The 15,635-nt window shown below is 36.8% G+C and overlaps 3 protein-coding genes across 3 annotated transcripts; 2 read left to right on the top strand and 1 right to left on the bottom strand.

Moving 5' to 3' along the window:
• Positions 1-1,168: 1,168 nt before the first annotated feature.
• On the top strand, positions 1,169-4,187 carry LOC134650450 (uncharacterized; the record flags this gene model as incomplete). Its single annotated transcript, XM_063505405.1, has 3 exons — positions 1,169-1,651; positions 2,547-2,713; positions 4,142-4,187. Coding segments are annotated over 3 exons (696 nt in total), but the record flags the coding sequence as incomplete, so codon positions are not given.
• Positions 4,188-6,432: 2,245 nt separating this feature from the next.
• LOC134650448 (histidine-rich glycoprotein-like) lies at positions 6,433-8,514 on the top strand. The gene is made up of 4 exons (XM_063505403.1): positions 6,433-6,698; positions 6,789-7,391; positions 7,562-7,728; positions 8,323-8,514. Exons 1-4 carry the CDS (start codon positions 6,543-6,545, stop codon positions 8,390-8,392), a joined length of 996 nt encoding a protein of 331 aa, XP_063361473.1. The 5' UTR covers positions 6,433-6,542; the 3' UTR covers positions 8,393-8,514.
• A 755-nt stretch (positions 8,515-9,269) lies between these two features.
• On the bottom strand, positions 9,270-11,095 carry LOC134650216 (uncharacterized). Its single transcript, XM_063505159.1, has one exon. It carries the CDS (start codon positions 10,715-10,717, stop codon positions 9,299-9,301), a length of 1,419 nt encoding a protein of 472 aa, XP_063361229.1. The 5' UTR covers positions 10,718-11,095; the 3' UTR covers positions 9,270-9,298.
• Between the last annotated feature and the right edge of the window lie 4,540 nt (positions 11,096-15,635).

Below are 15,635 nucleotides of genomic sequence, written 5' to 3'. Positions count from 1 at the left end.
TGTGGGCAATAGTTAACAGCTTGTGGGCATGTAGGTAATGATTTCATCATCCTTATCCAAATAAGAGGAGTATCTTTTTATGTGGATAAGGGTTAAAAAGGAAAAATTAACCTTGCCCTATAAATTAATAAGCCCTTAATTTTTGGGTATGTCTACAGGAAAGACGTGAACACAGTTTTGTGTTTGACCTAGGTATCTATTTTAAGATATTTATTTTAAGATTTGGATATCCTGATTTGAAATATATATTTAAATGATTAAACTATTCATTTAAATTAAAGAATTAACATCCAGGAAGTTTTAGGTATTTGTATTCATTCATCATTAATAATAAAAAAAATATAAACATATAATAGCTAACCGTTTATTTACATAACAGGAAATTAGGTTAGTTATATTAAGTAATTAAGTGTCTTACGCCCCTCTGATAAATTAAGGAGAAGTAAACCTATACATAAATTTAGTGAATGTATCTCCAAATAAGTTTATAATCAGATCGTCAATCTATTTATATTTACAAGCAGTAAGTAATGAATAACGGAGACCCAACTTATTACTCATATTATTATGTAATCGATCCATATGCAGGTTACACCACTTAAAGCAGAATTGCAAAAATGCATATCGTATGTCGGCTTCCGAAACTGAACAAACCAGTTTATAGTAAATTAATGCGATGTATAAAATCGAGAGCTTTTGTTGAGGCCGAGTTAATTTTGCAAGCGCTTTAGACTAGTTAGCACCATAATGATTACAAGGGTACGTACGCAAATTAATTTGTATCTATTTATTGTATTAGTTGTGTCTAATGTTTTGGTTGTAGGATATTACATATATTAAAATAATTGATGAAACTTTTTAGCATCATTTGTTAGTTGCCAATTAAATTAAATGACTTATAGGTATGTAGACTGTAGGCTGGCACTCAATGTGATGGACACCCAAAACTATAATGAATTAAAAATGCAAAAAAATGTATTAATTTTTTATACTTGTGTAGGTATTGGCCTTTTTGGCCGTCATGGCGGTGGCTCATTGTCAAGAGCACCAAACACACTCATATTCCACCGTCATCACACATGAAGCGCCAAAGAAGATCGAACACCACATTCCATCGTATACCACCTACGAAATACCTTCCCACCACGAATCTATTTCGTCACTCTCATCTCTCTCGTCACTCTCATCATCATCATCATCTGTTTCATCTAATGCACAAGTTCCTAATTACGTCCTTCCTACTCCGGAAGAAGTTGAAAAACTACCGCCTCCAGTAGTCCGCACCCACATACCTTCCGAGCCCGCCCCCGTTCACCAAAACCAGGAACCTCCGGTTCCTGTTCAACATTACTTTACACCTGTCAACTTCCAAGCCAAACCTCTCCAGCCAGTGCTTCAGCCCATTCCTGTGCTTCAGCAAACAGTATCCGTGCATCACCAAGCTCCTGTCGAACAATCGGTGTCCCTGCACTATCAACCCGCCCCGGCAATCCAAACAGTATCCGTGCACCATCGACCTACGATTCAATATGAGTCCGCTCCATTACATCATCCTGTGCATCATTTCTCCGCTCCTCTGCATCATGAGATTGCTTCAGTTCAACATGAAGTGCACCTACCTCAACATGAAGAGCACCATGAAGATTATTACGTAAGAATTTTATTGTATTTTGTTAATTTACTATACACTTTACAAGCCCTCTGTTGTTGCAGGTGTCCATGGGCGGCGGTAGTCGCTTTCCATAAGGGAATTCATCTGCTCGTTTGCCTCCTTTATCATATAAAATACGGAATCCTAAAAACGATTTGAATTAATGTCCGGTAGAGATTTTTGAAAACTGACGAAGATCCTTTCCTTTTCTGTGTGCTCTAATCTAAGATTAAATTGTGTTGGTTGGTGAGGACAGCTCACATTTATGCTTGTAAATGTTATGGGATAGATTTTGCCCTTATGCAAGGAAACATATAATATTATTTCTATAATCATAAAGTTCTATTTTTGTCGAAAAACGAATGGAACAATATATAAAAAATGTATCTACTGTTTAAAAAAAAAAAAAAAAAAAATATATATATATATATATATATATGTCGGAATCGTGGGCGTATCATACTATCAGGAGCACATCAGGACCTTCAATCATGGATGGCGAGCCCTCATCAATGAAATACGTTATTAAACTCACAGTCTTTACTGGATAAGACTGATTACAAATCATAGCACACGTTACACTTCTTATTCAAAGCAAACCAGTGGATTAGACCCAGGAACCGCCACAGACGTCATCTTCTCCCGTTCTTTCTCATCATGTTCCCATCTGAAGATTGATTGACAGCATCACTTCAATTGTTCTGGATTTCATTTGTTTTTGACAGCGCACTCTATGACGCCTTGGCGGAACTGCGCCGAACGCCACGCAGGTGTACACATAACACCCTAGTTTGCTCTATTTGTCAAAGATTGCGTGATGAAACGCCTCTTGAAGGCAATAGATGGCCCATTTTATCCATTCTCCGACATATTATATATTTATATATTATTTCAGGCGTACCCTAAATACGAGTTCGAGTACAAGGTGGAGGACCCGCACACCGGCGACAAGAAGTCCCAGCACGAGTCCCGCGACGGCGACGTCGTGAAGGGCTACTACAGCCTGCACGAGGCCGACGGTTCTGTTCGTACTGTCGAATATTCAGCTGACAAGCACAACGGGTAAGTTACACTTAGAATCTAGAATTATTCAAATAATTCTCTCATGTCAGCAAATGTATACCTATATATGGGTTGCTACAAAAAATAGAATAATGCGATCCTAGTTCAAACGTATTATTTATCGAATAGTTTCATTTTATGACGACATACAATTCCTTCATTACACAAGAATTCCAGACAAAAAAGTAACCTTACAAAACTTCTTAAGTCTCCAAGATAAGTTATGTTTTGATTGCTTAAAAAACGATACTATAAAATGATAAAGAAAAACTTGTAAAATTAAGTATATTGCAAGTATTTTCACCTATTGATTTAATGTAGGTACTTGTCAAATTTTATAATTTGAGACATCTTCTCAAATAAAAGGTTCTAAATGTGTAAAACTCGGTGACTAATCAAGAGAAATCGACTACTTAATGACGAACTAGTTCAATATCAGCCTTACACGTCACGTCAATTTTAAACACGCACATCCGAAGGAGAGCAGCGGACGTGCGCACTACCCAATTTACGAGTAGGTAGTTACATGTAGCTCTAATAAATACGTAACGTACCGCGGCTTTTGAACTTTAACACTTTTATCTCGCTTTAATATCACTCTCAGCGCATCTCGCTCACACAAGTAGGTATTGTAAATATGAGCGAGATGCAATAGGAGTAAAGACTTAGATTTTAAACTTTCGAATGTCGCTCCTGGTTTAGGGCGGTGTAGTTACAAAAGGTTTTCCTTTCTATTTTGATATTCCTAAAGCATAAAAATAAAACACAAGTAGGTATAATGAAGACAACATGTAATTATTTAAGATAATTATCAAACCGATGGACCGAACGCTGAGCCAGTGTTATATTTATAACCGTCCAAAAACATAGACGTAAGAACATATACGTCGACTAACTACTCGTCTTTCTTAAGTGTGTCAATAAAAAAGGCAGAATGTAAAAATATGTAACTCTACTTTAACGAGGGTAAATAGAGACTGTAAATAAAACAAATAACAACGACTAAAAATGCTCTAGTACCTATTTTCTAAACGCTATCGTCAAGATGTTAAACTGCTCTTTATTAAGCAGGTACAGGTTTTTACATAAATACAATTTTTAATCATTGTATTTAAATATATTGGAAACCCTAACTGTTTGATATAAATCATGGTAGCCAGCGACCTTAGGTGGTTTTGGTGATTACGACCATACCAATCATGTATTTAGTGAAAAAAATCATCTATCAAATATATTTTTACTAAAATTATTATTTACAATTGCAACAAATATATTTTTTTCAAGTTTTAATTTGTGTCAATTATTTAACTAGTTTTCACACTACAACTATTATACCTTTTTATTCATAAGGGCTTATGAAAAATAAGATAAGTTATTAAAAAGCTATTGAAGTATAGGTATTAATGTGTATTTTTATTTTATTTTTAGATTCAACGCGAATGTGAAGAATGACCACCACCACAGCCATCACTAATGCCCTGTACCTGCAAAACTATTTATTAAATACCTCTTTGTTTATTATAGTTGTTCATATCTTAAGTTTTTATTAAAGACAATATTTTTACTATATTTGTTTAATTTTTTATTATTTCTAGCCTTATTCATAGTTAGTAATTTCAATGTAAATCATAATTTATGTTTATCAATATCGCTCTTATTAATTATATAAAATTATGATGAAAACATAAACAAGGTTACAACATTTCCAATGATGAACTGTGAAATTTTCTTTCCGCGGCTGAACCAATTGCCTATAAAGTACCATTAAAGTAGCTAATTAACCTACTATTTCTATGTGTTTACATATGTTAACTACTCAGTGTTACGCCATTGTAATTAATATAGGTATATATGTATTTATGAATAAACGTACAAATAGGTAACAAAAACATTGAGCTACACTTAAAACAACAGTTTAAAATTCAAAGTTGGAATTCTGGAAACATAAATAGTGGTGAAAGCTGACAAGCGCTATACCTACATCGCATAAAAAGTATGTACAAAAATTAAGTAGATCTAGAAAATGTGGTAGGCAGGCACTCGTACTTACATGGTTTCATGCGCAAATGCGTGGTGCTGATTCTAGCACTTAGTAAGTATACCTACTATTAGGTTTATTATTTAACAATGGGTATTTTTTTTAGTTTTTAGTAAATGGTCTTTAAGACATTATATTAAGCTTCAGTTTCACTAAATCGTCTAAATTCTTCAATCATGTCTGTTTTGGGTATATATGTGACCCGTGGACATCATGAAATAAACTATAAAGGCGTGTAAAAACCTTCTTCTTCCTAAAATATGAATACATAAATCTAGGAAAAATTATACGAGTCGTTAACTGTTGTAATGTATATGACACCGTAAGATTGTGAACCTGTTAGTTTATAATCTATGGTAGGTTAGGTTAGGTTAGATTATAATCTCCCTACCGTCAGTTTATAATGTACCCAGCGAGATTATAATATGACGAGTGTTTACAATTTTACGGTGACATATACACAGATAAGACCCTCGTTTACCAAAACGACTTTGACCCGTTTGTTCATTAAAATGGAGGTAGTAACTAAACAAACATCCTATTTATTTACCATACATAAAAATAAAACAACATTAAATAAAGAGTATTTTATTAAGTATTTATTCGTAGTTATCTGTTGAAGGGGAATAGGTTTTCTATATTACAAATTATTCAAAAATGTCATCATGCATTCATCAGTTAAAGCCTCTGTATATTATTAGAAAGCGGAATATCCTCCGTTTTCGATTTTTATAGTCTCAATCAGACATTATAAGTTTTGCTAAAATTAATGGCATTTACAAAAATAAAACATTAAGTGAATCGAACGGAAAATAATTTTAGCTTAACGGAATATTGTTATTAATCAAAGGTTATTCGGGAAGTACATTATTTACTTACTTATAGTCATTAATTATTTTTCACGGCATCATTATATACTACCAATTCAGTAAGTAATCAATTCATAGAATTTCAATAAATATTGCTGCTGTGTTTGATTTTGTTCAAATTTCGCTAGCTAGAGCGAGCTTATAAATGAACCATTACAGTTTTAACAACAAAACATAACAGTTAAGGTAAGTACTGAAACTCAAAATTGATAAAATATAATATTGATATAATATAATATTGATATAATATAATATTGATATAATAATGAGCTAAGGCGACTGTGTTACGAACATGCAGGCTAATTAAAGATAGACGGTAATGTAACCTCTAAAATAATGATATTATTTTTATACGAAGTTTGTGTAACATCAAATATCAAACATCAACATTTATTCAGCAAATAGGCCACAAGGGCACTTTTACACGTCAACATGGAATTTACATACCTACAGCAAAAAAAAACACATCAACAATTTTATTTATTTATTTATTTATTTATAATACAACTAAGCCGCAAATATCAGATCAAACTAAAGTATTAAGTACATAGAGATGTATAAAGTCTCTAAATGTCGAATTACAAAAAAACGCTATAACAATAGTATTGAAAAAAAAAACACAAAGATACAAAAACTATAATCTAAAATTATTTAGAGATGTAAATGTCTCTAAGTGTCATCATAACTAAAAGATTACAATATACCTATAGTAGTTAATCAAATTATACTTAGAGATATATAGGGTCCTGTATGTATACCTACGTACCTACATATTTAATGTTATTTAAAAGCTAATACAGTTAATAAAGTTAACATACAATTAAATAAGGGCACTTTGGTAGTGACATTTGCAAATAATTTGTAGTGCACTAATTTAACGGCCTGACAGCCTTCACATTGGTTATATAAATTACGTCATACAATGGCAACGCCAGGCGGTTACGGACATGATGTCCGCAGTAACAAATTCAATCAATTCGCTCTTGTAACATCTGCGGTATATATTGAGCTTATGACTATGCTAATTCAACAGTTCCACCGCGGAAGTGAAAGAAGAAGGATCGAAATGTTAGCTAAAGTGCGTGTTCATCGTTGTGTAACATCTAGCCCGGTCACATAAATACTCGTGCTTATAGAATTTGTGTTAATACAGTGACTCTTGTTTCAGGCTTTAATCCTTGCTCTTGCCGTTGGGGCATCCTACTGTCAGGAGCAACACTACGCTCTCAAAACGTTAGTGCGCCATGAACAACCTCAGGAATATGTTCACCACCAAGCTCCAGAGCATTCGACGCACAAGGAACCAGCCCCCATCTACGAAGTGCAATATCAAACTGTTCCAGAGAGCCAGGAACAGGCCGTGTCATCGCAAGCCAGTCATCACCAACCTTCTGCTGATCATGAAATGCAGTTGACCAGCGCGAAAGAAGCTGAACCAGCGTACGTTTACGTACAGCAGGAAAAGCAGCCAGTCCATTTCCACCATGGAATTTCCCTTCAATCACTATACAAGCACGCTGCTGCTGCTCATAAAGTTCCTGCCACGCATAAATACCAAGCTCACCATGAGCCATCACACTACGTGTCGCACTACAACCACGAAGCTCTAAGCCATCACCACGCGGCTCAGCAACATGCCCCTGAGCATTACGCTGCTCAGCAACATGCCCCTGAGCATCACGCTGCTCAGCAACATGCCCCTGAGCATCACGCTGCATCCCACCACGCTGCCCATTCCGAGGAAACCCATGAAGAGCCTATCGACTATTACGTAAGTTTACAAACATCAGAATGTTAAGTGCTTCGTCACTAAGCATCCGGTTCGAAATCAGCTTTCTATGTCAAGTGTTGTGCTCACGCATTTTAATCAACATTACCTAGTCTTACGCATTTAGATAGGACTATTAAGGACGTAGGTACTTAAACGTTTTGTGATTCTAGGCGCACCCTAAGTACCAGTATGAGTACAAAGTAGAGGACCCGCACACCGGAGACAGCAAGTTCCAGCATGAAGTACGTGACGGAGATGTCGTGAAGGGCGTCTACAGCTTCCAGGAGGCCGATGGCTCCATCAGGACTGTGGAATACACCTCCGACAAGCATACCGGGTAACGTTACTTCATATTTAACTTTACATAAAATAGCCATAAAGCGCTATAAAACGTAAAATAGTAGCAAACAAGATATACTTATTCAAATGTTAATAACTCAGTAAATATCATAAGAGTGTTATAGCTTATTTTTATAAGAGACTTAAGTAAAATAAAATTTTAAAATTCAAGTGGGTTCCATTGAAACTTGTTGGGGTTTTAACCTCTGAAACAAAATAGTCGACTACGCAACAAAATCAATCTTCAGGGGAAATCCACGATAATGTTGTTTAAGAAATACTTCTGCCTATTATGGCAGCTTTCTTTATCAATTTCGTAACAGCTTATTCGACTTAGGCTTCATGCTCATAGAGACAGAGCCTTCCTTAGGAGTTTCAGTTCAGTTTAATTTATTGCTCCTGTTACATGAAACATCCTGTATATGGGTTAAATGCCTTCAGTAAGATTAAAATGTGCAAACTGATTTGGATTTGTCAGTCAACGCTAATGATTGACCTACAAACTTAGTAACAAAGCTACCGGAAATGTTACGAATAAATATTACTAAATTTGTTAGTAGATTGACCAAATAACCATATTCTGTCTTTACAGATTCAACGCGGTTGTGAAGCACACGGCGCCGAGTCATCACGCGCACGTCAAGCAACATCATGAGAACTAAAATTTAAGCTGTTATATTGTTTGTTGTTACATGTGTAATCATAACTTAATTTATTAATCTTTCTTTACTTTTCTACTAAGTTTTTCCTATTAATAAATGTAAGAGAATACGCTCGGCTTGAATATTTAATTTTTTATTCATCCTACTAAACTAGTACCTGTCGTTAACCAAACGAGGCCCTTTTTATCCCTTTTTGAAGCCTCAGAGCATTTTTCAAGTAAACATATGATTGTGGTAATATATTCGTATTACTCTAACAAAGATATAGGTATTATAACGAATAACTGGTAGTTTGTCCCGGTTTTATCTTATTACCAGGTTAACTTTTGAGGCAGGTCATGTTTCTCACAGAATGTAGAATCATTTTTTTGATGTCGTATGCAAAATGATTGTCACGTCACGTCAGCTTCCAGGTTACAATAAAGACCTGTGACCTGTTAACTGTATTTATTGCTACTTTAAAGTTAACAGTTCCGGTTTGTTTCACTTCACGCATCCGCCGAACAATTATGTTTTATTGTTATAGAACCTGTTCTATATAAAATTACATAATAAACTTCACTTTAAAAGGCTTTTGTTTGAAGTAATAATAACATAAAGCTATATAGGTAATGGAAAACCAGTCTGAATTTAAAATTTATTGCCTTGTATCGTAGTGTACATTACGGAGCCTTAATTTACTCATTAAAACCCAAAATTATATTTAAAAACTATTTAATTGACGATGAACGTCTTACATGTTCTATGTGAAAAAGTGCAAGGGACGGGTAGGTATACAAAATTATTGATATAGGTGCTGTAAGCGCCTGTCGAATGTTGAAAGGCAAACAATCCTCGTTTCACAGCAATCGTAGACTAGCTTCAGGAGTCTGAACATCTTCCCGCCTCGTTGAAAGGAACAGCCTTTCAAAACTTCAAGTCCTCCGGCGATGGTAGAGGGCAGAGGCGAACGAGTGGTCGTCGTACGCATCCCTTTGTGGTGGTTACGTCTGCAACCCTGGCAACACCGTCGGCTCCCGGGAACAAGCGCGTAACCCTTCCAAGGCGCCAGCATAGCGGAGGGACGTGATCTTCGTGGAGCAGAACCAAGTCGCCCAAATTAAGTTTGGCAGTGTTTGTTCTCCATTTGGTTCTCTCTTGTAATTCGGATATATATTCTCTCTGCCATCTATTCCAAAAATGCTGGCGTATCTTTTCTATCCTAGCATAACGTTGAAGAGACATCTCCTGGCGGTTCTCCAGTGCAGGCGACGGCAGTGCAGTCAGTGGTCTTCCGATTAAGAAGTGCCCTGGAGAGAGGGAAAGGAGGTCGTCAGGGGACGTAGACATGGGGCACAAGGGACGACTGTTTAGAATCGCTTCCACTTGCGCAAATAGAGTTCCTATTTCCTCAAATGTCAAATGGCTATTGCCTATTACACGTTTTATATGGTGCTTTGCGGATTTTACTCCGGCCTCCCAGATACCGCCGAAGTGAGGTGCGTAAGTTGGAGTGAATATGAACTTTATGTATTCTTGATTCGCAAAATCAGACATAGGTTCCTGATTAGCTTTTATGAATTGACCTATTTCTTTAGCCGCGGAGACAAAATTTCGACCATTGTCACAGAATATTTCCGCAGGCTTGCCCCTTCGCGCAATGAACCTCCTAAGCGTCATTATGAAAGCATTTTTTGTTAGATCACTAACCGCTTCTAAGTGCAAACATTTATAGCGTAAACACACAAATAAACATAAATAGCATTTTATTAATTTAGCACCTCGACCCTTCCTATTTAAAATATAGAAAGGTCCCGCAAAATCTAAACCTACTGATATAAACGGAAAATCCGCATTTATTCTCTGAGCTGGGAGATTTCCCATTTTTGGGGTCAGAGTCTGACCGCGAGCACGCCTGCATCGCATGCAATTGTTTACTGTGCGCTGAGCAAGGCGTCTTCCATTTATAGGCCATACGGTTTCCTTAACAAGAGACAACAATAATTGAGGAGGCGCGTGCATATGTTTTATGTGCACATTGGCAAATATAAGTTTTGATAAACGATGAGATGCGTGAAGCAAAATTTGGTGCTTCTTTTCATACGGATAATCAGATGCATCGATTCGACCGCCAACCCTAATCACCTTGTCGTTATCTAAAAAAGGTGAAAGCTTTAATATTTTAGATTTAGAGCTTAACGGCTTAGATTTAGTAAGCATCTCGTACTCATCTTGGAACGATTGTTTTTGAGCGATTAAACAGAGAAATTTAAACGATTCTGTCAACTCGTCAACAGTTAAAACACCTACTCGTTTATTTTTAGGATTTTTTAGATTAAATATCATTCTCTTAACATATGCAAACGATCTTTGCAATTTATTTAGCGTAGAATATTTTTCGAAGTCTACGATGGGAGTTTCTAAATTTACAACATTACATTTAGTTTCAGGTAAGTCATCAATTTTAAGATTATTTAAAACAGGCCATTTAGATTCATCTTCAGTTAAAAATGTAGGTCCAAACCACCACAGATCCAGCTTTGGAAGCTGGCAGGCATCCACTCCCCGCGAAATTAAATCAGCTGGATTTGCAGAGGTAGGCACATATCTCCACGTTGATTCTTTAGTCTTTTCTAAGATTTCATTTATGCGATTAGCCACGAATACCTTTAGTTTAGCAGATTTATTATGCAACCAGCTCAGCACGATACTTGAGTCGCACCAATGCACGATACGATCCGGCTTGTATCTGAGAGAGTCTAGGACTGCCCTACTGAGCCTGGCAGCGAGCAGCGCAGCACCGAGCTCCTGCCGCGGCATGGTCGTAGGCGACAGTTGAGCGACTTTTGATTTTGAGCATAGCAGCCTGACAATGACGTCACCGTTTTCAGATAGAGTTTTCATATAAATACAGGCACCAAGGGCCGACTGTGATGCGTCACTGAAAACGTGCATTTCAATCAATTTTGGTGAATCACATAAAACTCGCCTATCTATTTTGAGATTTTGGATGAATGGTATGTTTTCGACAAATTTTTCCCACTCTTTTTTAATATAATCCGGAACAGGTAAGTCCCAATCTATTTTAAGCTCCCATAATTTTTGTAATAGCATTTTTGGTTTAATTATACATAAACTTAAACAACCTAGTGGGTCAAATATTTTAAATGCGTTTGACATAATGTATCTTTTAGTTATGACATCACTCGGAATAGGATCTTTCACAGGAAAGTTTAGCGTATCATTAACTGGGCTCCATCCTAACCCGAGAGTGCTAGCTGATTCACTAATGATTAAATTCTCTTGTGTATTTATGTTAGCATCTTCAAACAGAGACGATAAGTTACTTTTGTATTTTCTTAAATTAAAACATCCTGTCTTTAGTGCCTCAGAAACTGATTTTTGTATATATTTTAATTCGTATTCACTATTGGCTCCAGTGATCAGGTCATCAACATAGAAATCTTTTTGTATTATAGTTTTGATGAGCTGATCACTCTGCTCCTCTCCTACTTGAAATAAACATCGCGTGCTCAAATAGCTCGCACTTCCGGTACCGTAAGTTAGAGTATTCAATCGCAGCGTTTTAAGGGGGCTAGACTCATCTTCTCTCCATACTATCAATTGCAGATTTCGGTCATCGTCGTGAACTTGAACCTGGCGGTACATTTTCTCGATATCGCCAGAGAGAATGTACCGGTATTGTCTCGCTCTTACAAGAATGGAGAAAAGAGAGTCCTGGACATTTGGCCCCACCAAAAGAATGTCATTGAGTGATTTACCAGAGGAGGAAGCAGCTGAGGCGTCGTACACGACGCGTAGGGATGTAGATTCACTATTTTTAAAAACAGCATGATGGCACAAAAAGTAGTTAGGATTTGGCTTGAGCAAGCTAGACTCAGACAGATGGCCTAGCTCTGCATACTCATTTATGAATGTAGTGTATTCGGATTTCAAGGTCGGATTTCGCTTGAATTTTCGTTCCAAATTTAAAAATCTTCTTTTAGCTAAGTTGTAGGAATCCCCAAGACATTCAGGTGATTCAGTTAACGGCAATTTAACGCAAAATCTACCGTTATCTAGCCGTATAGTGTTCGTTAGGAAATGATTTTCACATTCCTGCTCATTTTGATTTAAAGCATTTTTGTTAGGAACCTCTTCGGTCTCCCAGAATTTAGTTAGCATATTTTCGATGTTTTGTTGTGATTTAGATATAATTGCATGATTACAATTAATTTTATTTTGAATTTTGTTATTTGTATCGTTAGTATTTTGATTTTTGTTATTTTGATTGTTAGTATTAGTATACATTCGTCCGCATATTAACCAACCAAATTTAGAATCTCGTAGTGTAGGCATAGAGGGACCTAGAGAAAGTTTTTTGGTACCTAGGATGTCCCAAAATATGTCCGCGCCGATCAAAATCTCGATCTCGCCTGGTTGGTTAAAATCGGGATCCGCTAGTCGGATATGTTTAGGTATCTGTAGACTTTGGACATCTACTGGACGTTCACGAATGTTGCCTGTTAGCTCCTTTAGCACAAAGCACGATAAGGCAAGTTTATATGGATTATGTAGTGAATGAATTTGCGTAGTACATCTTTCGACAATGTTGTCTACACATTTATTGCCAGCTCCTATCAGATTTATACAGTCGATAGGATTCGATTGTAGTGACAATCTTTCTTTTAGCGATTGTTTGATAAATGAAAACTCACTCCCGTTGTCTAGGAAAGCTCGTACTCTTTCTTTTTGATTTGTTTTAGGATTACACACTTCGATTATTGCAGTAGACAAAAGCCCTCGGTTATTGTCCAAGTCAAAAAAGTTTGCCGCTGATGATGCGTTGCTGACCGTAGCAGCACTACTTATTATGCCCGGACTAGTCCGGCTAGGCTCGTGAAGCAAGCTGTTGTGCATCTGTTTACAATCCCGACAAGGACCTCCACGACACTCGCTGACCGGATGACCTTGCCTAAGGCAGTTGGCACACAACTTGTAATTCGCGACGTCGGCTAATTTGTCTTTTATGCTTTTAGCAGCAAAAGTAGGGCAATCGTATATTCTATGGTTGTCGCTGCATATTATACATACAGCAGTACCAGGTGTATAGGTATTTTGTTTAAAATAAGGCTTTGATTTTTGGTAAACACCTGCAAATGATTTTATTTTGTTATTATTGTAGCTATTATTTTGGTGATTAGGTGCTGGCGGGCTTGGTCGTGACGTAGAAGGTAAAAATTTAGAATTACCGGTCTCATGTTTATTGCGATTTAGTGCCTCAAGGACGTCCGCACGATTAATTAAAAATTTATGAAATTGATCCAAAGTAGGGACGTCATCGAGCGTGTTACGGTACTCTTCCCACTTCATTAAAGTTTGGCTGTCTAATTTAGACGTCAACATGAATATAACAAGCATATCCCACTTGTCGGTCGGCTGGCCTAAACTCGACAAAGCTCTCAAATTTTTAGTGACATGATCGACCAAGAAACGAAGTGCCTTTTCGGACTCGCGGGCGGGCGCTTGTATATTAAACAGTGAACTTAGGTGGTGGTTGACAAGCAACCTTTTATTATTGTAGCGGTCGCCCAGCAACTTCCAGGCTTCTTCGTAATTGGCAGACGACACCTCTAAGTTAGAAATAATTCTAGCCGCATCGCCCTCTAAGTAGGATATGAGGTAGTGAAATTTATGTATAGGCTTTATACGTTCATTTTTGTGAATAAGATTTTCGAATGTATCACGAAACTCAAGCCAGCGGAAATACGCACCATCGAATTTTGAAATTTGTATTTGTGGCAATTTAAAACCTTGATCCTGATGATCGTGCGTACATTGAGCGGGCACAGGAACGGCGACTGAATTGCGTCGTTCCATTTCGAGCGTACTGTATTTTTCAATGAATGTTTTGGCTTTTGCAATGTTTGTAATAATATTTTGCTCAATCATCTCCCGTTCATCAAGCTCAGTCGATAATTGGTCAGCATTCAGGACCTCAATCTCATTTTGCAATGTGTCGAACTTGGATGACAAACCCTCAAGCTTGCTAAGCTTAAGGCTTAGCTCAGCTAATTCAATATTAGAAATTTCCTCCTTTGTATTCAACGTATTTATATAAATTTTAAATTTAGTAATTTGTCCTTTAATTGAACTTCGCGAAACAGTTAATTCTTTGAAGCGTTTTGCGGCCAAAGCCTTTTGTTTCTCATCCTCGCTCGACATTGTTATTACCTATTTAGTTTTAGGTAAACAAAAACTGTTAACTATAATAAAGATAACAAAAGGTTTATCTCACGCTCCTCACTACGGTGTACTTGCCGCTGGGAGTCCGGCTGCGCGAGCTCAGCTGACTGGTAGCTACTTGATATTATAACGGGACTTGCTACGCTGAGCCGCGCCGTGACGATCCTGGAATAGTCGGCGAAACACTTTAAATACAATGAAATTATTGTTGAATGAGGTAAAATGAGGGCTAATTTAAAAGATAAAACCAATTTGTAACGGTAAAATTGTTTTAGGTTAGGTAGGTTACGTAATGTTTTAGCAATTATTTACGTTAATTTGTCTCGAATGTAGCTTATTTTTAATGAAATATGCAAATAATGTATAGAATACAACTAATTAAGCATGGGCCACCATATGATTTAGATAATGTAATTGAAATATTAGGTTGAAAGTACGATATTACCAAAGAATGTAACTAGATATAAAGTGATTATTTTTACGATATTTTTGTGTACTTGCGTAGGTGGAAGTATAATATACCTCTTTAAGAGTATCTAAAAGAAAATTGTTTACAATTTTGACTATTAGATAAAAGATTTGGACTTTGGAAGGACAAAGGAAGGGCACTTAGCTATGGCAACTGCTTCGACGCGCAGGGTGAACTTTCGACGTTGCACTGCACTGCACTCCACAATCCAGCCAAGATTTACTCTTCTGCTCGTATCTTCTCCCAGGGACAGGAATCTTCTAGTTACTGCATACGCGCCCTTGCTGCATACGCGCCTTTGTACTATCGCACTTTCTTTCTTGATTTTTCTTGATTTTCGTAGGTTCCCCCATGGGCCAACAATTAATGTATCGTAGTGTACATTACGGAGCCTTAATTTACTCATTAAAACCCAAAATTATATTTAAAAACTATTTAATTGACGATGAACGTCTTACATGTTCTATGTGAAAAAGTGCAAGGGACGGGTAGGTATACAAAATTATTGATATAGGTGCTGTAAGCGCCTGTCGAATGTTGAAAGGCAAA

The sequence above is a fragment of the Cydia amplana genome, chromosome 8 (genome assembly GCF_948474715.1).
Source record: "Cydia amplana chromosome 8, ilCydAmpl1.1, whole genome shotgun sequence".
NCBI classification, from domain to species: domain Eukaryota; kingdom Metazoa; phylum Arthropoda; class Insecta; order Lepidoptera; family Tortricidae; genus Cydia; species Cydia amplana.
The sequence above is the reverse complement of the archived record's forward strand: the minus strand, read 5'-3'. Positions and strand labels throughout refer to the sequence as shown.

Bases quoted from the DNA above. Each gene is read 5' to 3' on its own strand.
- LOC134650448 (XM_063505403.1), top strand. From the start codon at position 6,543: ATGGCAACGCCAGGCGGTTACGGACATGATGTCCGCAGTAACAAATTC. The intron at 6,699-6,788 runs GTGCGTGTTCAT...CTCTTGTTTCAG, and splicing joins GGATCGAAATGTTAGCTAAA to GCTTTAATCCTTGCTCTTGC. The intron at 7,392-7,561 runs GTAAGTTTACAA...TTGTGATTCTAG, and splicing joins AAGAGCCTATCGACTATTAC to GCGCACCCTAAGTACCAGTA.
- LOC134650216 (XM_063505159.1), bottom strand. From the start codon at position 10,717: ATGATATTTAATCTAAAAAATCCTAAAAATAAACGAGTAGGTGTTTTA.